Here is a 23551-nt window from a genome sequence, read left to right as displayed (position 1 = left end):
TTGTTACAAGCTTGGGGCTTCCCTCTACCATATACAGACACCCCTTACGAATGGGCTCGGAGATACAGGATTCAGGTAGGATGGCAGAGTCCTGCACGCTGTGAGAGGTGCCTTGTAGCCACACCCAGACATGAGAGAGACCCTGCCAGACCCAGTGATAACTCCCTACACACAGGACCCATCCAAGTGGGTCTTACACCTGTGGCAGTCTGCAGTGAATTTACTGTCTCGATGGTGCCTTGCCTGTGCTGCCTGGGCTCAGGCAGATGTGACACACAGCTGATGGCGTTGAGTTCAAGAGGTGACACGTGCTCGTCTGGATGGGCTGGAGAAGCTGCTCAAAGGAGGCGCCTACAAAGTGGTGTCTGACAGGGGCACTGAAGACCCCTCACAGTACCTCTTCTGGAGAAGGTGGCCCCAGGCAGGTTCTCCTGGTGGCTCCACCGCCACAAAGGGAGCAGCACATGTGAGATGCCAAACGCCACCCCCACGCTGCAGCAGGGAGGCACCAGCAGTGGGACTGAGAGATATTACCACACACAAGGACATGGGGAGACAGGACCTCTCCCAGATGCTCAGGGGTTTAGGGATCATCAATCCCTCTTGGGTTTTGGGATCGGCAAACCTTGCTCTGCAGTAGGTCAAGCATTGAGTGGAGCTGGGGAGCAGGGCCAAACAAATGTCCCCCAGGGTGGCCCAGTGGTTTTCCCCTGAGCATCACTAGCACTGTGCAGCCTGATGTATGATGTGATCTTCATCAAAGACACAGCACGGCAGGGAGGAGGCAGGGAGAGACAGAGCACACGCCTGCCTGCTCCGTGTGCTCAGGGATGGCGGTGCCCGCTTGGCTGTGGCGTTATGCTGCGAACTCTTGTCACCAAGGATCACATCAACCATCCTCCCCCTGCCTGCCCGCAGCACTGCTCTGCCACTTGTCCTGGGCGTGCTGCAGGCAGGGCCCAGCCCTTTCCAGATGAGGGTTGTTTCCAGCACAGTGTGTCCAGGAGGTACCGAGGTTTAGCTCACACTGTAGAAAGGTGTGCAAGCCAAGCCTAGGAAACAACCAGGCATCCTGGGCAGAGCTGAGGGCATCCCCAGGGCAAAGTCGGGCATCAGCCGGGTGGGCATCGTTGCAAGAAATCAGGCATCCTGGGGCAGAGCTGAGCATTCTCGAGGTAGAGATGGGCATCCCTGGGGCAGAACAGGGCATCCTGGGGCAGAGCTGAGCATTCCCGGGTCAGAGCTGAACGTCTCTGGCGCCAGAGTCGGGTTTCCAGGGCCAGAGCTGAGCAGTCCTGAGGCAGAGCCGAGCAGGGGCTCGGGCCGTTGCTGTCCCCAAACCCCCATCCCGGCGGCTCCCCGGCCCCGGTGCGGGGGGGATGCGGTGCAGGGGGATGCGGCTCAGCTCGGCTGCCTCCGCCGCCTCATCAATAGGCACCAGACCCCGCTCCCGCAGCGTTGCCGTGGAAACGGGCGGAGCCGCCGCCATTGGTGGCCCGGGGCGCGGCGCGGCCCCCCCGGGGTGCCCGGCCCGGCTCCGTATTGATGACTCGGCAGCGGCTGCGCCGGGGGCTGCCCGGGGCCGCGGCGAGGGGCTGGCAGCTCCCCCGGCCCCTCCGCTACGTCATGGGGCCGGGGGCGGCGGGGGCCTGAGGGCGGCGGGAGCAGCCTCCGCACGGAGAGCCGCGGATCCGGGCGGGGACGGAGCCATTCCCGGTGCGGGACGGAGCCAGCCCCGGTGCGGGGATGTTGCTGCTGCGGCCGCCCCCGACCCCGGTCCCGCCGCGGAGGAGCGCGGCCCGGTCTGCTCCCGCCGCCGCTCTGATGCCTTCGGCTTTCCCTTGCCGTCTCCCGACGTCCCGGGCAGCCCCGGCCGGTGCGGAGTGAGCCCAGCCCTGCCCCAGCCATGCAACAGCCGGAGCGCGGCGTGCCCAGCGCGGCCCCGGGGCACAGCGGTGTCCCCGCCGCCTCCGCCCGCCCGGACCTGGACACGCGTGAAGGCGCGGGGGGTGACACGGACGGCTGCCAGCTGTCCCCGGGGTCGGAGCAGGACGGAGCACCCCAGCCCCAGGAAGAGTCCTCGGGAATCCCCCGCGTCCCTCCGCCGGACGCCCAGCGGGTTCACTCCGCACCGGAGCTCGTCAGGCCGCTGCGAGCGATGGACCGGACAGACAGACCCCCCAAGGTAAGGCGGGGGTCGGGCTGTGTTTGCTCATTCTGGGGGAGACGCGGGAGGATGTCACCTCGGTACGAGACGGGAACGGGGAATTGGGAGCGCGGGGCTGCGGCTGAGCCATCCACAAAACCATCCCCGTGGGGCCGGCACCTGCCACAGCCGCTGCCACACACCCTCGCGAGGGAAAGGAGCCTTTGATGCCCTTCAGCAGGGATTTTCAGCTGCGTCTGCCCTGGAAGCCGCTGGAGCTGGTGCGGGGTCTTGCCGGAGCCTTGACGGAGCCAGTGCTGGGCAGAGCCCACCTGGAACAGGCACAGCCCTGCACCAGCCAAGGCTGAGCCATCCTTGCAGCATGTCCCCGTTCCGGCAGCATCAATGGCTCTGCAGGTAGTGTCAGGGACGTGATTCAGTGCTGCCCTCTTCCAGAGCATCCCCTCTCCTCTGTGGGGAGCCCTGGAGGGCTTGGGGCATCTCCACTGCAGGAGGAACCAGCCCCTGCAGGCAGCACCCAGGCACCTCGGGGCAGTGCAATGCACGGCCCCTGCAGCATCTCCCTAAAAACAGCCCAAAAGGCTTCCTCAGGATCTCACCGCCTTGATCTAGGTCACAGAAGTTCATCAGCTCACCCTGTTTAGGACAGCATACCACCCTTTCCCATGGGGAACATCAGCCATCTTCTTGAGGTCTCCTGGAATCTGGGGAAGCTCTGTGGTGCTTTTAAAATAGGGGAGAAAATGGCTCTTGACTTTTTCTTATTGAGCGCAGGGGAGAAGAGCTGACCAGTGCTGGTCAGGGTTTAGCAGGGGTGTTTTGAGCAAGGCTGTGCCGTGCTGCTGAGCCCAGCTGGAGAGCAGCCTGGAGCAGCCTGCGGGAGAAACGGCGCCCCTGGAAACCCTCCGAGAGAGAAAACGATTTCACTGCAGCCCAGTTTGTTAAGGGTCTGTTCTGAAAGGCTGTTTATTGTGATAATAGGGAAAAACCACGTTGAACCTTGGTCAGACTCTGACCCCAGCCCTGGCTGTGCCAAAAGCACCACAGTCAAAATATGGGGCAGCAGAATGGGATGGATTTCTGCTCCCACCCCTCTTTTGTATCCCAGTCGTCCAGTCAGTTGTGCCAGACTTACTGTCTTCGGAGTATCCTGGAATGGTTTGGGTTGGAAGGGACCCTACAGGCTATCTCGTTCCAGCCCACCTTCCACTAGACCAGCTTGGCACAAGCCCTGCCCAGTGTGTCCTGGAACACTCTCCTTTGGGAGAGCTGGCTGGCAAGGGAGGGAGTGGGTGCTCTGTCCTGGTGGGAGCCTGGGTGGGAAGGCTGGGATTGTAAGGAGGGCAGGTGGCTGGTTCAGAGGGGTGTTTGTGGGTGCTCCTGCAGCTGAACTGCACCTGTGGGGTGGGAGCAGTGCACCGGTTCTTGCTGATCCCTGCAGTGGGTCCCCCCTATTGGTCTCTATGGAGGTGACTGCTGAGCACCTGCCATCCAGTTTGCCTTGGTCCTTGGGCTGCATTGAGTGTCTTCTTGCCATCCTGCAGGCTCCCGGCTGGGTGGGAGCCTTCCCATAGCATTCTGGCAGCACCATAGTAGTACCATCAGATAACCATGTACTGTGGTGGGACTGGTGGTGCTGGTGGTGCTGTGATGTGCTCTGGTGCCAGACTGATGGTGCTGTGGGACCGGTGTTACTCTGCTGCATCAAGGCAGTGCCACAGTGGCACTGTGATGTCATTGGGGTGGTGCTGGTGGTACCATGGCAGTACCATCTTTAATATTGATGGTGATATCCAGAAAGGTTACCTTGTGTTTTCCTAGGAAAAAAAATCCAGCAGTTTCTCCTGGAGTCAAGTGGCTTTAGGGATGTGAAAGGCTTCCAGTTCAGCCCCAGGAGGGAGCTCAGTACTGCTGTCCCCAGTGCTGGTGCTGCTGGGCTGTGGAGCAACAACCCTCCAACCGCAGGACAAGGTGCTCTGTTCAAGCTGGGGCCAACTCAGGCTTGCACAGTTCCCTTACAAAGCTTGGTTGCTCCTGGCCAGGCTGGGACACACCCTGTGTGTTTCACTGCCAGAGCTGAGCTTCCTTTAGGACGTTTGTCCTTGGGATGTCAGAGCTGCATTACGTGAACAGGACAGCTGCCTCCAGGGAGTCCTCTCCTGGTGTGGGGAAGAGCCTCCTGAGGGCTCATCGCTGCCAGAGTTGATTAAAGATGTTGATTTTATGATGAAGCTCTTGCCGTGTGTCCCAGCTTCTGGCACCACTGCTCAGCCATTCCCTGGGGGACAGGCTGTGGAGAGGCATTAAGACTGTCTGTAGGTCAAGTTAATCTTGGCGTCCTTGCCTGCGTCTCTGCTGAGTGCAGAGCATGGAGAGCTGTTGCCTTTCTCCCATCTGGGAGATGGCAGAGGAACTCTGGAGTTTGGGAGGTGGGATGAGGGGACACACCTGGAGCCTCCCATCTAGCCTCTGCCCCTAGAAGGCTCCAGAGATAGAAGAGGCTGATCATGCCCTGACCAGGCAAGTGTTAAATATCTCCAGGGGCTGGGATCCCACCAGAGAAATATTCTTCACAGCCTGGTGGGAATTTTCCTTGTTGAGGTTTGTGCTCACATCTCTCCATCCATTTGTCACATGTCCCTACATCCTGCAAGGCACTGCAGGCTCCTCGGCAGAGCAGTGTATCCCACCACGGCCCCACTGGATAATGCTGTCTGGGGGGTTGTCACTAGTGTATCCTTCCTCCTGGGCCTTTGGAATTGCTCTGGTCCTGCTTCCCAAAATTTCTGTGTGGACATGAGACATAAGAAATTACTTTGCTGCTGAGAATCTTCAGGCACTGCAGGGGTGGGATCCCAATCCAAATAATGAATATCAGAGGAGAAAAATGTTGTCTGTGTAGGAAGAATGGGGTTAAAGTGGCACAGATACAGTCTGTCTGGAAATTGGAAAGTTCCCAGAATGCTGTCAGATGGATTTTAGAGCACTTCCCACAAGAGCCCAGTTGCCTGCATCTCCCAGGGGATGCTGCTCCAGCAGGATCTGCTTTGGCCCTGGCAAAATCAGAGTGGTTTGGGAGTGGGTTGCTGAAGGGAAGGCTCCCTCCTGGTGCCCTACACTGGACAAGGGAAGAGAATCAAAGTTGTTAACTTTCTGCATATTCCCTGCATCCTTCCCTTCCAGGATTACTCATCTCCCCAAGCTCCCCAGATCACTCATGGAAGGGATGAGCTCAGCAGCTGACCATTCCCTGTTCCCATCCCAGAACCACACAGGCAAGGGGCACAGTTAGGGTGCTCTGAGCTGGTTCTTGTGACTTCTTCTCAATCACAAGAGGTTGCTTTGGATTTGAATTTCTTAAAATACTAGCCTCAGCTTCCCTTGAGGTCATGTGGAGCTGAGAATATTCAATAAATCTGTAAGCCCAACTGAAAATGCTTAACTCAAGGAGCCCTCCAATGAGTAGGAATTTAAACAGCTGCAAAAAAAAAAAAAAAAAACCCAAAAAAACCCCAGAACATGTTGGTCCCAGTGGGGCTTAATAAAACAAAGCAGAGACACAGGAAGAATTGTAAAATGCTGGTAAATATCCTCCACATCAAGTGCTCAGGCCAAGCTGCATTTAATGATAAGCTCAGTGCCTTTTGCAGGAATTTGTGGTCTTTCAAGAGCTTCAGATTTTCCATTGGAAAAGCTGGAAAGCTGTTCATTTAGTGTCTGAGGGTGTGTAGAGCTGCACCCTTGATTGGGAAGGGTAGGTTAGCAGGATGAAAGATGGCAGTAGGACAGGGAGAACTTGGGCAATGGAGTCAGTTCTTGCCATCTCTTGCAATCCCAATTAAAAGGTTGTATTCCATCATGCTCAAAATCTGAGTAAATTATTTTCCTTGGCTTAGCAGTGCACAGCCTCATGAAAATGCCTTAGTGCTGTTTGCTGCAGCACTATGGATGCATGGCCATCTCAGGCAGCTGCCTGCCAGGAAGAGCCAGTGCCTCTCTATTTGTAGGAATGAATGGAAAACAAGGCAAAGCGAGACTAGGGAGAGGAAGGCAATGCTCATTTTAGCTCTTTTTTAAATTAAGCTCATGCCTTCTGTGCAAAGACATGTCCAAATGGTTTGGCCAGGTCACTTGTGTGGGACATGGAGGGTGAGTGACACCAAGCAGTGGCTCCTTGCTGTGTCCTTGGCTCCTCTGGGCTGGTGGAGATAAACTGGATTTGGGACAGGGCTGTCCCACTGTCTTGCTGTTGGCCATTGCCAGACCAGGACCAAGGTGAGCAAGAACACTGATCCCAACCTCGAATCACAAAATCCCAAAGTGGTTGGGTTGACCCTTAAAGCTTATCCAGTCCCACCCCACTGTCCCAGGGTGCTCCTAGCCCCCTTCATCCAGGCCTTGGGCACTGCCAGGGATCCAGGGGCAGCCACGGCTGCTCTGGGCACTCTGTGCCAGGGCCTGCCCACCCTCACAGGGAGCAATTCCTTCCTATCTAATCATGCCATAGCCTGGGCAACTAGAGCAGGTTTTTAGCCAATGTTACCCAAAATAAAATGTGTTCTTGGCCCCTGGGAAGCTGCCAGTGATTTGGAAAACAGGAAGAAGTGGGTGAGAAACTGCAGTGCAGATTCTGGGCAAAAACTGACTTGTACATACAAAATCTGCCCCTCAGCTCCCTGATGTACTCTGTGAGGTGGAAGAGCAAATATACCTCTTCAGAGCTGCATATGTTGAGGAATCAAGTATTTCCACTTAATCAAAGCACACCTGTGATGAGGATGTTGCTGCTGAGGCTCTGTGATGATGACTTTGCAAGCCATGATCCTCTTAGAGGGCTGTGGCTCTTCTGTATGGGCAGGGGATTTACTGAGCTGCAGCTCAGTGGCTTCCCAGGGTGAAGGCAGAAGTCTCATGCCTTTCTTGGGAGTGTTTCCCTGGATTAGAGTTTCTGTTACAGGGAAGATGAGATATCAGAGAACAATCATCCCTACTCCAGCCATCAAATACCAAACCTGGAAAGAACAAAACTTTATCATTCTACACCAGGGGTTTTGGGGTATTTTGCATGTTCACAAAATAGAATTATCTGACCTATGGCATCCGGAAAGAGTCCAGATGCTCTGCAAAGACCTCAGGGTGGTCTGGGCCTGAGCCTGCAGTGCTGGGAGCTGCAGACTGACCTCTGCTTAGAGCTAAGCAACAAAAAGCTCCAGAAATGTCTTATAGTAAGCCAGTACCCATGTTTTAGCTCAGATAATTTGCAATGTGCATGAGTACACAGCCGCAGAGGTTGCGAAGTCTTTCTGTGTTTGCACTGAAGTTTTTCACACATTCCTCCCCACATCTTCTACATTTTGTGTTTTTTTTAATATAGTGGAAATAGTGTTGCATGAGCTACTTCTCTGCAGATTCAATGATTTGTTTAGCAGCACCCAGAAAATTCTGCAGTGGGGGAAAAAGAAAGCTTGGCTGTCTTGGCTTCAGAATGTTATAGCCTGACCAGGTTTTATGGTGCACAGCCTGTCCTCCACGTGTTCCCCAGGCGGGCAGTGAAACAGCAACGTCCCCTGAGTGCAGTGGGGATGAGCACAGTCCTGCTTTACCAAGAGCGGAGCTTGGCCAAATCTTTCTGGAAGCTGGTAAGAGACAAGGGAGACACTTGTACACCAGTGTTTAAAGGGTAGTTGGGAGAACAGGCTTTGTACCTCTTTTTCACCATACAAAATGCAGATACCTTTCTTACAAGGTGTGTAGGGGGCAAAGACCCTGCAGGGGACACAGGGATGGCCAGGGGTCACACAGTGGCCCAAGAGTAGGAGGGTGATGTTGCTGTACTTGAGGAGTGTTGCACAACCTGTTGCTGCTGCAGGTTATCTGATAGATCAGCTGCAGTTTGTGGCTGCACACAACCTGGGATTGCAAAACACTCTGTGCTTAACACAGAGAGAGCTGGGTCACAGCTGAGGAAAGCCCATCCAGGGCCACACACACCTTGTCATGCCTCTGCTTCAGGTGGGTCATGGCCATCTGGAAGCAGGGACACGTCTCCATAGACCACTGGAGAGCAGGGCCAGGAGCAAACTGGCCAAACAAAAGAACTGATGACACCAGCAGTCTCCAGCCAGATGAGAACCTGCACCCTGAGCAGCACCTGTCCCTTGCCAGTGTTGCCCATGGCTTCTCCAAACCCTCATTCCTCACAATTCCCTGCCCTATTTTCTGTCTGATGGTGAAGGATGAAGAATCACATGTGCAGCACCTCAGGAGCATTTCAGAACCACCTTCCCAGCAGCCATGAGGTATTTCAGTGTCATTTTCTCTTGTCTCCTTGCAAATCCTCATGCCTTTTGAATTTGCTGTCAAATGTGAGGAATTGTGTCGCATTGCACTCTGGACCCAGCTGCAGCCTTGGATTTTGGAGAGCTGATCCTCTGCCTTGAGTTTACTTTCCATTCACATTCTTCCCTGTCTCAGTTTTGCAGGAACATTAATTTCTCCCTGGTTGGGAGGCTGGAGAAGCTGAGGTCATCAAAGGACAGTGAGCCAGGTCCATCAGGCCTATTGAGCTGATTATTCTCCTGGAATAGCTCAGTTTGTGTTCCTGGGATTCATAATGGTGCTTCCACAGAGGGTTTTAAGATAGAGAAAACCTGGTTTTGCAAGACTCCAATTTCAGCTGCATCTCATTTTAAACACCCAGTCAGGAGCATATGAAGAGCTGGCAGTGGTCAGAGGGTGTGCAGGAGAGGATGCCTGGGGAAATGCAGAGAAACAGCAAATGTATAGTGACTGCTCCCCTGAATATTCCCTCAATATCTTCCAATTCGTGGCTCCAGCACTCCTCATGCTGGAGGCAGGATTTTTGAAGTTAATAGCCTTGGATGGATTTTTTCTTCCATGAATTTGTTACATGGGGTGATAAAAATCAGATAAATGAGGAAATAACATAAATAAGGGCAAGTAGTAGTCTGGAAGAGGGATGGGCAGCAGGCGAAAATGCTGACTGATGGAAAGGGGAGTTGGCAGCACACAGGGCTGTGGGGAAGTGCCCTATAGGCAAAGGCACAACAGAGATGTTTGTGTCTGAAACCAGGAATGGTGCAAAATGCAGGAAGGAAGCAAGACAAGCACAGTGGGACACACTGCCTGTCAGAGGAGTGGCCGGATAATCAAGCTTCATCCCAGGCACGTCTCTTACATCTCCCATACCTTTGCCAGCACTGTCCCTGTTCCCTGGGTGGGGATGTGCTGGCTGCTCGCTGTGCCGCAGCACTGGGGCTGACTCTGCTCGCTGACCCAACAGGAGGTGAGGCTATTTTTGTCTTGCTTTTGACATGCAGTGAGGGCACTACAAAAGAGCAGCCTATGGAAAATAATTTTGTCCTGTGAGGTGGCTGATTCCCTTGAAACTGTCTGGAAGAGAAGAAAATGGATTGGCAATGACAGGCTTCATTTCCAAGTGAAGAGGATTGAAAGTTAAGGGAACTAATTACTAAAGTCAGGTGGAATGAACAGCTAAAGGGCTTTGGCATGGTGGAGGCTCAGGGACAATGATTTCAAATGAAGGAGAGGTGGTTGATTTAATATATCCAAGATAGCAGGAGAGCTGGAATAGTTTCACCTGGGTCACTCTGCAGGGTGTCTGCAGAGGGGGGTTGTATTCAGAGATGGCTCCTGCAAAGCAAACCTAGGAACTGGACCCTGGATCAGCTGCAGATGGAGAAATCAGGACATCTTGAAATTGTCAGTGGTTTATAGACCTTTAAATTGTGTGTGGTTTCTACACCCTCAAATTAGGTATGTTTTCAAATCAGCTGTGTGCCTGCCTGTTTCCTAAGGCTACCTGAGACCTCCTGTTCATGGGACTACCTGGTAAATTCTTCCTCCCTGTCTGGCTTTCAGCAGGGATTTCAAAGCAAGGCTGGGTTTAGACTTTGGCTGTTCCCCGGGGCTGGCTGGGGGAGCTCTGGGCCGGTGGGTGCCAGGCCGTGCTGCGGTGCCGGCACAGCCCCAGCCGCATTGCAGAGCATGGCTGCAGGCAGTGCCTGGCTGATTTACTGTCCCCCAATGGCCTCCTGCAAGTTTTCTGCAGGACTTTAAGGGCTGTGCTGAATGCTAGGTGCTCCAGAGGGATTTTGCCTGCATGACCCATTTAACAGCCTGGCTGGGCACCTCTCCCTGCAAAAGCCGCTGCAGCTCTCCGGTCCATTTGAAGCTTTCAGGTGAAAAAGCAGCAGTTTTCTGGCAGCTGCCATGCTGAGGCTTTTCTTTCTTTGCTGTTTTCAATGCATCTTGGAGAAACTTTGGGTTCTACCTGCCAAAAGAGATGACAGATGAAACGCAGGTTTCAAAGCCACATGCCTGCTGCTCTCCTCCCTCAGCATCCCTGCTGCTCTGCTCCTGCCTTCCTCTCATTTTAGAAACTTTCCCTGTGGCAAAAGACCATGTCACTTGTGTTAATTTTTAGGTTAATTTTTTAGTGGCCAAGGATGCTTCTGATCTGGGGAATGTGGCTGCCCAGAGACCCTGTCTGCTGCCCCATGGTGTCAGCTCTGCCTTGGCTCACAGAAAACCTCCTTGACCAAGGAATGCATTTGGATTCCAGCTCCTGCTGATACTTCTGTATGTCTTCATCTGGATGAGTCACTTTGGGGGGAGCCTCTGTGTCTCTCCTACCTAATGATTTCTTCCAGCTCCCCATGAAAAGTACTATGGGAGCCCTGAGTGCAGGCAGCAGCGAGGCTGCGCCGTGCAGCGCGGGATCCTTAAGGAACTGCAGAGCGGTTGATAAATTAAAAGCCATTTCATTATAGGAAATGAATGTTTAATGAGTGTGGGATGACGTCTAGACAGCCCTTCGGTTCCAGGCTCTCCGTGGTCTTGGAGGAGGGCTCAGCTGACACAGCCAGCACTGGCTCAGAGCCAACAGGAAGGTTTGGCAAAGCTTTTGTGGCAGTGAGGTCCCCGCGCAGGACAGACGTCCTGGCACAGCAAGGATCTCCTCCCTCGACGTCTTCTTGCTGCCGCTGTCCCTTGTGCCTCTCTGGGCAAAGCCCCAAGGAGCTGCAGCCGCAGAGGGACGTGCTGGCACAGGGGACACTTGGCCCCGTGCCTGGCCCCAGCCTGGAGCACACAGCCACACTCCCCTGCTCCATGGCACTTTGCCTGGGGAGGCTGCCACATCCACAGAATGGGAAGGCACATGCCAGCCTTGTCATGGGCTCTGGAGTTGTGACACGAAACCTGGACTGAGCTGGGGACAGCCTGGCATGGTGGGGGTGAAGGGTTATGAGCCTTTGCATCTTGCCCTAATAAAATGGTTTATGGCTGCAGAAATGGTGTTTCAAATGCAGAAATTTGAATGTAGTCAAATTTCCCCAAAATATCCTCATGCTGTGCTGGAGGTGCTGATTGTCCCCTACTGAAACCCCATGTCAGAAGTCCTGGCTGGCTGGTGGGGGAGGCAGGAGCACATCAGCTCCTCCTCAAAAGCTCTCCTGCTCCCATCCCAGCACAGAGGCTGCTGGCTCATGGTGCTTGCCCTGTCTCAGGGCAACCACAGACAAGAATTTTGAGGCCTCTCGGCTGTGGCAAAGAGATGGAATTAATGCACTTTGACTTCATTGCAGGGCTCCCTGCTTGGCTCTGGGGGTGGCAGCAGGGGACCAGCCTAAGGCACTGCCATGCACAGGACAGGAGATCCTGGTAGGACCCCTCTCTTCATGAACCTGCCCTATTTTGTCTCCTCTTTGCTACCTGCAGTGCCCCCCATGTGGATTCCCAGGCCGAGGAAGTGCTTTGTTGTTCATGGAGCTGGTGATGGAGGATATGGTCTCTGGGACACCTCACTGTACCTGTAAAGCTACAGGGATAGGACTGATGTTGCAGGAGCTGGTACTGGGCACAGTGCTGTTGCACATGGCTCCCAGGGGAACTTCCTGGCATCCCTGTGATGCTGGGTTCAGGGATTTCCTTTGTTCCTGGGCCTAACCATCCCTGGAAGTGGCCCAAAGTTGTTGGAGAGCAGGAGAGGGCACCCAAGTGCTGCAGTGTGGTGTCTCCAGGAACAGATAGAGGAAGATGTATTCTTCTTTGCAACCTGTGGGTAGCAGTACAGTCTCCTTCTATGGGGCATTTCACTCCAGTTTTCACAAACCTGGGATATCTGTGGGGAGGGTGGGCACCTACAAACCACTCTGTCAAAAGTCTGTCAGCTTGTGGCATGTCATATCCTGGTGTCTCAAGTGGTTGATGGGACTGGGGACACCACGTGAGGCTGATGGGAAGGGCTGGGTGTTGGCTTCTGATTTTTTTTTTTTTTTTTTTTTTTTTGGTAGTTGTAGTTGTTGTTTTCAACCTCTTTCAGCTGTGTTTTCCCTGCCTGCTTTGTCAAGGCATTTCCATACAGGTGTGAGCGGTTGGGAGAGCCATGAACATGGCACCACACTAGGGAATTAGGTGGGAAGGACTTTGTGGCACTGGTCTCCTGCCCTATCTCTACAATGGACACAATGGAGAAACCAGAATTGTAGAGTTGTTCCAAAGTGTAATGAGTTTTAGCCAGTCTCAGACCTCCTAGAGCTGAACTCCTGTCTGAGCTCTTGCTACTCAGAAAGCTTGGGCAGCATTCCTTTGGGAGTGAGAGATGTTTCCCCAGTAGCTTTGGCTGGAAAACTGCAGGGCAGAGCCATGCACACTGAGAAGGTCGCGGCCATTCAGCGGGGACTTGTTGGGCTCTTGGAGTGGGTCTCAGAAGACTTGCCTGGCTGCTGGGAAAACCTGCTGGACCTTCCTAAGGCACTGCCATGTGGCAGCTGTGAAGCAGCAGCTTGGCTCTGAGCTTTGCTAAGGCCCAGAAATCTTTGCTGCGAGCTGGCTCCGGTAGAGAGCCTGCGGCGAGCTGCTCTGGGCAGGAAGCAGCAACCACAAAATTCTATATACAGGTCCTGGCAGAGCTGCTGCTGCTGCTGCTTTTCAGGTGGCAAAATGAAAGTGTTTGCAAAGAATCTTGCATGTCACCTTCTTTCGGAGCCAAGGCTGACACAGAGAGGATGATCTGGGGTCTGGCTCCTGGGCCAAACATGAGTGCTGGTGTGGAGAAGAGGCCGAGGAAGTCTGGTTGCCTCCAAAGCCATGTGGTACTGGAGGCCACTGCATCCTTTAGCCGTGGGGAGAAGCACACATTCCTGAGGTGCCGAGGGTTGTATTCTGCCTGCCTGGGTCTTGCTGGCTCTGCTTGTGTTTCACCTGAGCCAGTTTGGATGGTGCCATAGCTCAGGACAACAGAAGGGTCTGGGCTTTTTTCCTGGGTGGAAGTTGAAAGAATTCTTAAAGCTATGGAGATGGCAGCTGTCACCCTCAGGGTGGCCTCAAAGGCCAGTTGTCCCCCAGTGGACATGCAGCTCCTTGCCTCCTCTTAAAATCAGCCCCCACATCCCACCCTTTGCCACCAGCACCCTGACCCTGCCAGCCACTGGCACAGCCAGGCCAGGCTCACCACAGGGCTGGGGCTGTGAAGCTGTGGACCCTCTGCCACTGCCCCTGGTGAATCCCTGTGGTCCTGCAGGACCTGCCTCAGGCAGGTGAAGCCCTGTGGCCCTGCAGGATGTGCCCCAGGCAGGTGAAGCCCTGCCTTGCCTCTCCATACTGTTTTGCAGAGTGGGGCTGACTACAGCTTCCTTGTGAGCCAGAACACAAAGCTCCTGAGTGCACTGGAGGACCTGCGGCACCGCTGCTCCAGCCTGGCCGAGGAGAACAGCTTGCTGGTGAGCAGGAGATGCTGTCATGGGATGCTCTGTGGGGAGGAAGTCCTGCTGGACACAGAGAGGTCTGCTGCCAACTCTAAGAGATCACAGAATCACACAACATGCTGAATGGGAAGGCACCCACAAGAATCACTGAGTCCAGCTCCTGGCCCTGCACAGAGCCATCCCCAAGAGTCACACCATGTGCAGGACTATTGTCCAAATGCTTCTTGAGCTCACAGGATAATCTGGACAGGGCCAGAGGACAAAGAAGGTCTGGTGCTATGAGTCCCCTGGGTGCCTTCATGCTGCAGCTGTTAGCTGGAGCTGGACCTTTCCCTGCAGTGCTGAGCAGGGCTGGGCAGAGGAGGGGAAGTCACTCTTGTTTCCTCTTTAACTGGAAAAGCAGAAACACTGATTCGCTCAGCCTTGTCTGTGGGTGACAGTGCAGCACTGCCCCCTGCTCCCATGAGAGCCGAGCACCAAGGTCCTCCCCAGCTGCACCCCAAAGCCAAACCAGGCTGCCACAGCCTGGGCCATCTGCTTTCTGCCCCCTCCCTCATCCCTGACTCCCCAGGTGGGCTAGCCAAGACTCTCAGGAAAGAGGGGATATTCCTCTCCTGCATCCTTCCTGGAGAGCATCACCGCTTACCCAGTCCTGCAGTGTGGGGGTGCAGCCCAGCCATGCTGGGTAAATTTGATTGCTCAGCATTTCAGATTCATATCACCCCATTCAAAATGCTTATTTTAGATAATTTTCTTACACTAAAAGCATAAATTCAGCATGACCTGCACCCTGAGGAGTTACTGCTTATCAATCATCTGAATTTTAGTGAAGCACAAGCCTGTGTGTCAAATTTTGACTCTCAAAAATCAGCCTCAGCCTTCCAGCCCAGGCACCCATGGTGCACTCTCACAAGGGCAGGGAGGGAAATAATCGTGGGGATCAGTCAACCTGATGTTTCTGCTGATGTGAAAAGACAGCATAACACATGTGTGTTTGACCTTGGGAGAAGGAGCCATTGGCAAGAGGTAGCTTATTGGAACAGACAGATAACAAATAAAAGGGGATTAAGAGTGAACAGAATCAATAGGAAGAAAAGGGAAATTTGCTTTGCAAATATCATAAAGCCCTTTGTTACCTTCTCCTGCTCATGCTTTGGTGTCAAGACAGAAAGGACCCAGATAAGCTTGCTGTGGTGGTGCAGTACAAATCCTCAGGAATGTGTTGAGTCCTATAATCCTGGGGAAATAAGCTGGGAAGACTCTGGAAGAGAAAGCTCAAAAGGTGGGTGGCCAGGATACCCTGATGCTGGAGACGTGTTGAGTCCTAGCAGAGCCTGCAACAGAGATGTGGATGGAGAGGGACCATGTGGGATGGTCTGGGGTGGGGTGAAGGGCATCTTATGGAGACTGAGAGGTTACATTAACAAAAATACCAGGAAAACACAGTTTTCAGGGACTGGAGAGGCAACAGAGATTGGTGTTCAATGGTTGGGATAGTTCCAGGAGAACAGGCCAAGCTCTGGCCAGGAAAAGGCCTCTGTGCTCTCCATAGGTCAGGTAGAGGCCGAGATGTTGGCTCCTGAGCAAAGGCTACGCCTCCAACTTCTCCTTCTGCTCTCCAGCGCAGGAGCTGCTTCCCCCAGACAGAGGAGAAGGTGAAGCACCTGAAGAGGAAGAACGCGGAGCTGGCAGTGATCGCCAAGCGCCTGGAGGAGAGGGCCCGGAAGCTCCAGGAGGCAAACCTCAAAGTGGTGGGTGCTGGGACCTGGGCTGGGAGAGCACCTCACCACCAGGACCTTTGGTTTTCTGCTTCCATTGAGCTAGAAAGGCCTTTCCTTTCCCTTTTTCTTAAACCTACAGCAAACATGCTTTGCACGTCATAGCAGAGCAAGAATCACCAACCCCAGCTATCGCCAGCTTCTCTACCCCTCTTGGGGGCTGGTTTGAAGAATTTCTTCCTGCTTGGTTTCTTACTGTAAGGTCATAGTTTAAAGTAATTAACTCAGCTTTCTTTGGGCAAGTCATGAAAATATTTCATCTGACTTCATCAAAAAGAAACAGGAAGGATTTGAATAAGAAAAGGAGTGCGGTGAAGCAAAACAGGAAGGGGTGAGAGGCAGCTCTGTCCCATCCACACCTCGCTGGAAATGCTGCACAAGCCACAGGGCTTCTGCCTTTTCCAACCCAACAGCAGCTTGTTGTGAACTCTGGAGTGTGTGACATGGTGCAGCAGCAGTGGGAGGTGGCTGTAGGGTATGGGATCTTGGCCACACCTTCCTGAAGGAAAGCTGGAATTGTGATGGGGAATTCAAGCCATTTAGGGTAGAAAGGAGGAAGTGAAAGCTGTGCTGGAGAAAAGGTAGGGGGATTTCCTGGCACTGCTGCCCTCTCTGTCCGCAGGCACTGTGTCGCTCGTCTGTCACAGGGTTTTGGTACTTGCAGGGCAACAGATGGAGTTGTCAGATACTATGTTGAGAGAAACCATTTGACATACTATGCAGATCCTCCTGCACCTATACAAATACTGTTTTATTTGTTTCCCCAGTGAAACTTTGGGGTGGGGACAGTTTAGGGCCTGTGCAAGTCCTGGAGAACTGACTGCTGGGCTCCTGTGCTGGCCCACATGTCCTGACAGCAGCAAGTGCTGGGGTGGCTGCACCTTTTGGAGAGTGGGCTGGAGGTACGACCAGAGAAGGGGCCCTGCGGACCTGGGGTAATTTGGCACCAGGTCCCTCCTGTGCTTGGTACCCAGGTCCTGTGGATCCATGGTCACACAGCTTCTGCATGAGATGCTTAGGAAGACCTGGGGAAGAAAACTTTGCACAGAGAATTCTGTGTGCTTGATCTGGCAGCAGAGGACCCCCTTCCCAGACTGTCAGGCTTTGTGCAGATGAAGATAGCTGGGCAGAGAGAGGCAGGGTTGGATAAACCCAGGAACTGGATGTATCCTCACTGCCCATAGGGCTGGGATGAACATAGGGCTTGAGCTGCCCCTTCATCCAAGTCTGTGGTGCTAGTACCCAGTGGGAAAGCCAACTCCAGGGATGGGGACATCCCAGGGACTCTGTGCTGGGCAGCCTCAGCTCCTGCCTGGGCAGAGCCTATACTCAGCCATCTGCCTGTCCCTGCCTGCCCCACTCTCCCTAAACACACTGCCATCCCCATCTTATGCTTTCCTCCCTCCCAGGGAACATGTGAACCTGTACTACTTTTCCTCCAGTCCTGCTTTTCTCCCAGTCCTCCCTGGCTGCACTGGCCCTGGCTGGGCTCTCCTTAGCCTCTGCCTCTCCCTCTATCTTCTGCCCACCCATGCAGAAGCTCTTTCCTACTAGAAACCCATGGAATCGCTGTTTCTCTTCTTGGTTTGGCCACCTCTACCCTTGATCCCATGCTATATTTGATCCTATGCTCATCTTTCCTACCATTCTCCCCTCCTCTCTGCTGTCTTCTCTTGTCTTTTTTACCTCATCCTGGTTTTCTCTCCTTCCCCTACCCACTTCTGCCCTGCCTGCAGTCCCCATGCTGGCTGTACCTATTGAGTACCTTGTCCTTCCCACCTATTCTTTGAGCCACTTTTCCATCCAGCCTTTCCTTTTCTACTTTTCCATAGGTCTGTCCTGCTCCTCTGTCTGTCTGTCCTATGGGGCCAGGCTGCATTTTTTGATAGTGCTCCCTGTGCTGGGTGATGGGGTGGTGGTTAAGGAGCACCAAAGGGTGATGGGGTGGTGGTTGTTGAACACCAAGGGGTGATGAGGTGGTGGTTATCACACACGAACACACCTCACTGCTCTCTGGTGTAGGTAACTGCTCCGATGCCTCTGAAGGGCTCCAGCCTGGAACTGTGCAAAAAAGCATTTGCCCGCCAGCGTGCCAAGGACCTGACAGAGCAAGCCAGTGCTCTCCTGGCAAAAGACAAGCAGATTGAAGCTCTGCAGCAGGAATGCCGGGAACTGCAGGCTAAACTCCTGGCAGGGAAGGTGAGACACTTTGTGGGACATCACTCCACTGGGGACAAGTGCAACAGCGGTGTTGGAAACCAAGCTCTGGGAAATGGTGGTGGGGAATTAGTCTCAAGTGGAAGCTGAAAACAGGGGAGGAGATTTGATGGGTAAGCTGAGTGGGGACACTTGGGGGAGTGTGTGGCAGAGACTGTCCATATCTCTCCAGAAGAGTGCATTGGGGGACACCCTGCTTGTCTCTCCATCAGTTCATGGATCTGAGCTGCCATTTCCAGCAGTGACTAAAACTCCTTCCCTGGAAACCCCCGAGAAGCCACAGACACAGGGTGACTTTTCAAAGGGCTGAGCTGCAAGCAAGCTGTAGAAGCAGGGCCTCCTTTCAAAGCGTTTCTTTGAGAAGCACATTCCCAAAAACCAGTCTAGATCCTAAGCTGCGAGCTGCAGCTTTCTGAGGTGTCACAGCCACCATGGGACTGGGGATAACTCAGTGCCTCCTGACATGTTTATTATGACAGCTGCAAATCACCAGGCAGGGCTGGGTGTTCATGAAACCATCTGCAGTGCTGGTGTCTGCTCCTGTGCTGGTGATCTGCATTCCCCTCAGTACCAGCACAGGCCATACCAATATAAATGGTGGGTTAAAGTGGTAATTCAGCTCATCCCTAGATCTAGGACTGGTCAGAGCTCTTCTCTATGACAGTTCTGAAAGGAACCTCTGCAGACAGCTGTAGCTGGGTGAGGTGGTTCCCACTCAAGGTGACTAAAGCAACCTGTTCTGGGCATCTAAGTTGCATCTTTGAATGCCAAAATGGATGCTTGCAGTTTAGGTCAGTTCAAATCTCCAAAGGATCTCAGTAACATTTGGGCCTATGCTGGTTTCCCCCTGTTTTGCTAATGCAAATGTGGTCAAGTGACACCCTATCTCCCTGCCCCCAGCTGAGCTGAACACTTGCACTTCTACCTGTCCTACTTAAGTGGTATTTAGGTGACAAATACTTCCTCACTGAAAATAGCTTTATTTTTGTCCCCGACCTCCCCATATGTTCAGTTTAGCTACAGATTTGAAGGTGGATTCTCAGTCTTTCCCTAATGTTGATCTAGTCAGGATTAGAACAATGGGGTGTATTTGGTGTTTGTACAGAGCTGCCCTATTGATCTTTCCTGGCATTAAGCCAAAGGACAAACCTATCCAGGTCTTTCTGTGCTCTACAGTGTCAGCAAGAATTTTCCTTCCTATTCCTTTGATTTCTCACCTCAGGCCCCCACAGAAAAGGGAACAGACCCTTTCCAAAGCACTCTGATTTTCCTAGCAGAGTGTGCTGGGCAACCTGAACCTGCTAGGGACAGGTGTGACAGACTGCAAAGGAATGTGACAGAAGTGGGTGAGCAAGATTCATTTCTGGCCAAGGCAAAGCACATGGGTGCAATTCCCAGGGCTGACAAATTCAGTCACTGCCTTCCTAGGCTGACCTGGGTGAACACCCTGTCCCTGCTGACCCTGTCTGTGGCACCAGCAACCAGGACATTGATGCCTGAGCAGGGAATCCAGAGAAAAGAGAGCAATATAGATCATTCTGTCTGATCTTGTTTTTCCCATTTCTCTTCCAAGCAAACCGCTCATTAAATTTTAATTTCCAGCCACTTAAAATTCCAAATTCCCCTAATCTGTCTGCAGCATGCAAAATGCATTATGCCAATGAAGGGTGTTTTATGCAGAGATATGATGTGCACACTCAAGAGTTTGTAACTAAATCAATTTTAATCTTGGGTATTTAAATCAGTAGAAATTTTTCAGTAGCTATGAAACGGATACACTCAGTTCCCTGGCAGTAGCAGAACTCACAACCTGCACCCTGGGCTGCAAATGCATTTGCCTTGTTTTGCAAAGCCAGGGCTCTTAGGATGGAATAAAATAATTTCCTGAGATCGTACTCCAGTGATCTGCTTCCAACCAAACCCCAGCTCCTGCTGAATCCAGGCTGCAATTTCTTGCAGCATGGGCTCTTGGAAGTGGAGGACTGGGGGGAACAGCTGCAGGGGATCGGTATAATAGAAACTGAGGGGAAGACTCAGCTTTTTTCTACTCCCTTATTCCCCCAGGCTTCAGAGGCCGTCTGTTGGGAATAGCTGCCTTTTTGTGGTGGGGGAGGGGAGATTTTATACATAGCCCCAGCCAATTTTGTTTAAAGAACTACTACCCTGATAGCCTGAACATGGAGCTGGCAGAGAGGGGGCCCAGCTGCTCACTTCTTGAATCTATAATCAGTTCCCATTAATGCTGCCTCAGTTTCCCCATTGCAGTGTGAGAGTAACCATGGTTCTCTCCACAAATTGAATTTATAAAGCACACACTATTTTTAGGGCAAAGAAGAATCAAACAGGGAAGCAGACTAAATTTGTTCTGGATACCAGCTATGTCTTGAACTCTCTAGCTTAGGATCTTTCCAGGGGAATGAACAATGTCTCCTCAGCAGCAGATTTTTAAAGACAGGTTTTTCATAACCTGATTTTGTATGTATGGACATGCAGGTACATGTTTCTTCAGCTTCCTGAAATCAGGAAACCTTTGAAGAATCAAACAAGCTGGTGACATATTCTCCCAGTTTTATGAGAGTCAGATTGTGCTGGTTCCTTTCAAAAGCTGCTGTGTTTGGGTCGCGTGTGGATGCGAGTGACCCCTTGTGCTATAGATAGGTATCCATCACACATACTATCTTGAGAGGAGAGAAATCAAGAATGTTAGGAAACCAAATATTATCCTGAGAAAGAACTGACCAAATCCCAGATGTTCTTCATTCCTGCAACCTCTCAAAGCCAAGTGCTTGCCAGCACCCACACCAAGGAGTAAAGAAAGCAGCAAGAGCTCGGTTAGGCGGGGCTGTGAAATGACATTATCCTGCCACGCTCCCTGCTGGCATGTGATGAAATGGCCCATGATTGGAAAAGCCCTGCACATCATGCTGGGAGAGCTGCAGGAGCATTACAGGTCGGGTTTCATCTTCACAAGGAAGAATGTTTTTGCATAAAGGATGTAAAGCAAGTTTTGAGGCTTTGGAGACCCAGGAATCAGCCATGTGCGTGTGCCACACTACCTGGGTGGGTTGAGGCTGGGTTTCCCCAGTCTCTCCTCTTTTGGAGTTTGCGTGTTAAATGTGAGATGTCCCACCTTTTGGAGCTTGTCAGTGCCATGGTGCCATGGTTGGTTTCCCACAGGATGACCCTCGCTGCCTGAACATCATTGAGTTCGACCGCCTGCTGCGGGAATCCCAGCGAGAGGTGCTGCGGCTCCAGAGGCAGATCGCGCTCAAGAATTTCAAGGAGTGTCTGCGTTCCTCCAAAATGAGCTCAGGCAGTGCCATGCCCAGTGCTGCCACATGTCCAGGACCAACCAATTCCTGCCTCAAAGATGCACCTCAACCAAAGGAGGCCTTGGGAGACTCAGTGCTGGGAGGGAGAGCTCACAGGGAGGTGAGACAAGTGGGTCAGCGATCGGGAAGTTTAGCTATTATTATATTACTCAGTTAATTGCTGTTCTTAGGGAACTTCACTTGGAGAAGGTGAGGGCTGTGGTTCACATCCACTGCAAATAGGTGCAGTGCTGGTTTCCAAAGGGACACATTCCAGCACCAGGTCTCAGGGTGAGGAGGGATGTGGTGCTGCTGGCAGCCCACACCAGCACAGGGACGCTGAGCCGTGCCAGGAGCTCAGTCCTCCTCGTTTTCCCTAGCACAGGGCTCCCATGCTGTGTTTTTCAGTCTAGGAAAGCAGGTAACGTTTCTTCTTTAAAGAATCATAGAATGGTTTGGATTGGAACGATCTTAAAAGTGCATCTCATTCCACCCCCTGCCATGGGCAGGGACACCTTCCACTATCCCAGGTTGCTCAAAGCCCTGTCCAACCTGGCCTTGGGCGCCTTCTGGGATAGGGCAGCCACAGCTTCACTGGGCAACCTGTGCCAGGGCCTCCCAACCTTCCCAGGCAGCAATTCCTTCCCAATATCCCATCCATCCCTGCCCTCTGGCAGTGGGAGCCATTCCCTGTGTCGTGTCCTGTCCCTCCATCCCTTGTCTCCCTGGAGCCTTCTCCAGGTGAGCACCCCCAGCTTTCCCAGCCTGGCTCCAGAGCAGAGGGCCTCCAGCCCTTGGAGCAGCTCCGGGGCCTCCTCTGGACTCGGTCCAGCATCGGGGCCCCCAGCGGGAGGCAGCTCCAGAGGGTGTCACATAGCACAGGGCCTCGCCGCGCTCGGAGCCGCCGGGCCCCGCCGGCCCCTCCGCCCGCAGTGGTTCAGCCCGGCAGATCCGGGGCCGCCTCAGGGCGCCGCCCCCGCCGCGGCCGCGCAGCCGCCAGGTAAGGCCGGGCCGGGCCCCAGCGGGGCTGCGCTGGGCCGGGGGTGCCGCGGGGCCTCGGACGGGGCTGCGCCGCCGCCAGGTAAGGCCGGGCTGCGCCGGGCGGCTCCGAGGCCCCGCCGGGGAGCGGCTTCGCCGAGCGCTGCCGGTCGGGCCGGGCCCTCCGCGGGGCCGGGCCGCGGGTGCCGCTGTGCCCCGCAGTCCCCGGAGCGGCGGGTCAGGGGTGTCCGAGCCCGGGCTCCGGAGGATGTGGCTCCCAGGGGCTTTGTCGGTTTCCTCCCTTGTTTTCAGTGTGATACGATCCCACATCCCCCCGTGGGAGATTGGGCTGCGCATCTTCCTCCCACCTTCCCGCCAGCTGCTCTCGTTTATTGCCCCCCGGCTCTTACAGCAGATGCATTGAATATTAATTCGTTGTCAGTCTTCTCCAAGTCACTTCTGGGTTTATAAATCCCTCTCCTTCAGCCGTTGTTGTGTTGGGTTATTTTGGTTGGTTTTTTGTTTGGATGTTTTTTGGTTTGTTTGTTTGTTTTTTGTTTGTTTGTTTCTTTCCAGCCTCTTCCATTATTCAGTGTTCATCATCTTTGTCTCCCTCCTTTGTGTGTTTTCTCTGTCAGTTTTGTGTTGGGGAAGCAGTGTGCAGCAGCATCCCGGACTGTGGCATTGATTTATATGACAGCATAATGAAGTTTTCTTTCCCTTTCCCAGAAGATCTCTTTACCTTTTTGTCTAAGCACTCTTTATTAAACCATCATTAGTCTCTGTAATCACTCAGTGTCATGAGGCCCTCTTCACTGTCTCTGCTGCATCAGTGCTTGCAGAGCACAGTTCCTGCTCTCTCTTATTCCGCCCTCTTATTTTTACTGAATATTTAGCCAAGAGAAAACCCTCCCCTTGCCGTGTGCTGGCTCAGTGTCTGCAGATGCCTGCTAAAGGACTGCAGCTGAATGTCTTCTGAGCGCCCAAGCAGGTTCCTACTGGGTCTCCCTCACCCACTTACTTGCTGACATCTTAAAAAAAAACCTCTTTATACATCCGTGAATATGTTTCCCCCTGCTGCAATATAAGTTTGTTTGGATTTTTTAAAGTATTTCTGTTTTTTGCAGTTTCTATCAGTTTGCCCAGAAATGGTGTCAAATGTACTGGTCTGTCTTTGTACAGATGTCTACTGGAATATGCTTAAGACTCTGGAATACTCTTGAAGCATGGCATTTGCCATCTTCCAGGTATTTTGTGTTGAGGCAATGTTGGAGAAGTGACTTGCTGCATGGACTGATTCAGTTCCTGCTGAACTGAGGGATTCAGTTCATGCCAAAGGGGGTTTTAAAC

At 53.1% G+C, this 23551-nt stretch overlaps 1 protein-coding gene across 6 annotated transcripts in view; it reads left to right on the top strand.

Moving 5' to 3' along the window:
* The first annotated feature begins 1762 nt into the window (after nt 1-1762).
* The window catches only part of TSPOAP1 (TSPO associated protein 1), a 66870-nt gene continuing 45081 nt past the window's right edge, over nt 1763-23551 (top strand). For 3 of the 6 annotated variants that reach the window (XM_066563467.1, XM_066563466.1, XM_066563464.1), the window contains exons 1-5: nt 1765-2185; nt 13825-13932; nt 15540-15668; nt 17718-17894; nt 21090-21344. In XM_066563467.1, coding sequence (XP_066419564.1) covers nt 1907-2185; nt 13825-13932; nt 15540-15668; nt 17718-17894; nt 21090-21344 — 948 coding nt within the window. In that variant the 5' untranslated portion in view covers nt 1765-1906. Of the gene's footprint in view, nt 2186-13824; nt 13933-15539; nt 15669-17717; nt 17895-21089; nt 21345-23551 lie in introns of all 6 variants that reach the window. The other 3 variants (XM_066563468.1, XM_066563465.1, XM_066563469.1) reach the window with 3 other exon arrangements.

This window comes from Molothrus aeneus, chromosome 20 (assembly GCF_037042795.1).
Source record: "Molothrus aeneus isolate 106 chromosome 20, BPBGC_Maene_1.0, whole genome shotgun sequence".
Taxonomy (NCBI): domain Eukaryota; kingdom Metazoa; phylum Chordata; class Aves; order Passeriformes; family Icteridae; genus Molothrus; species Molothrus aeneus.
Note: the sequence above shows the minus strand (reverse complement) of the source record. Positions and strands in the feature narration are given on the sequence as shown.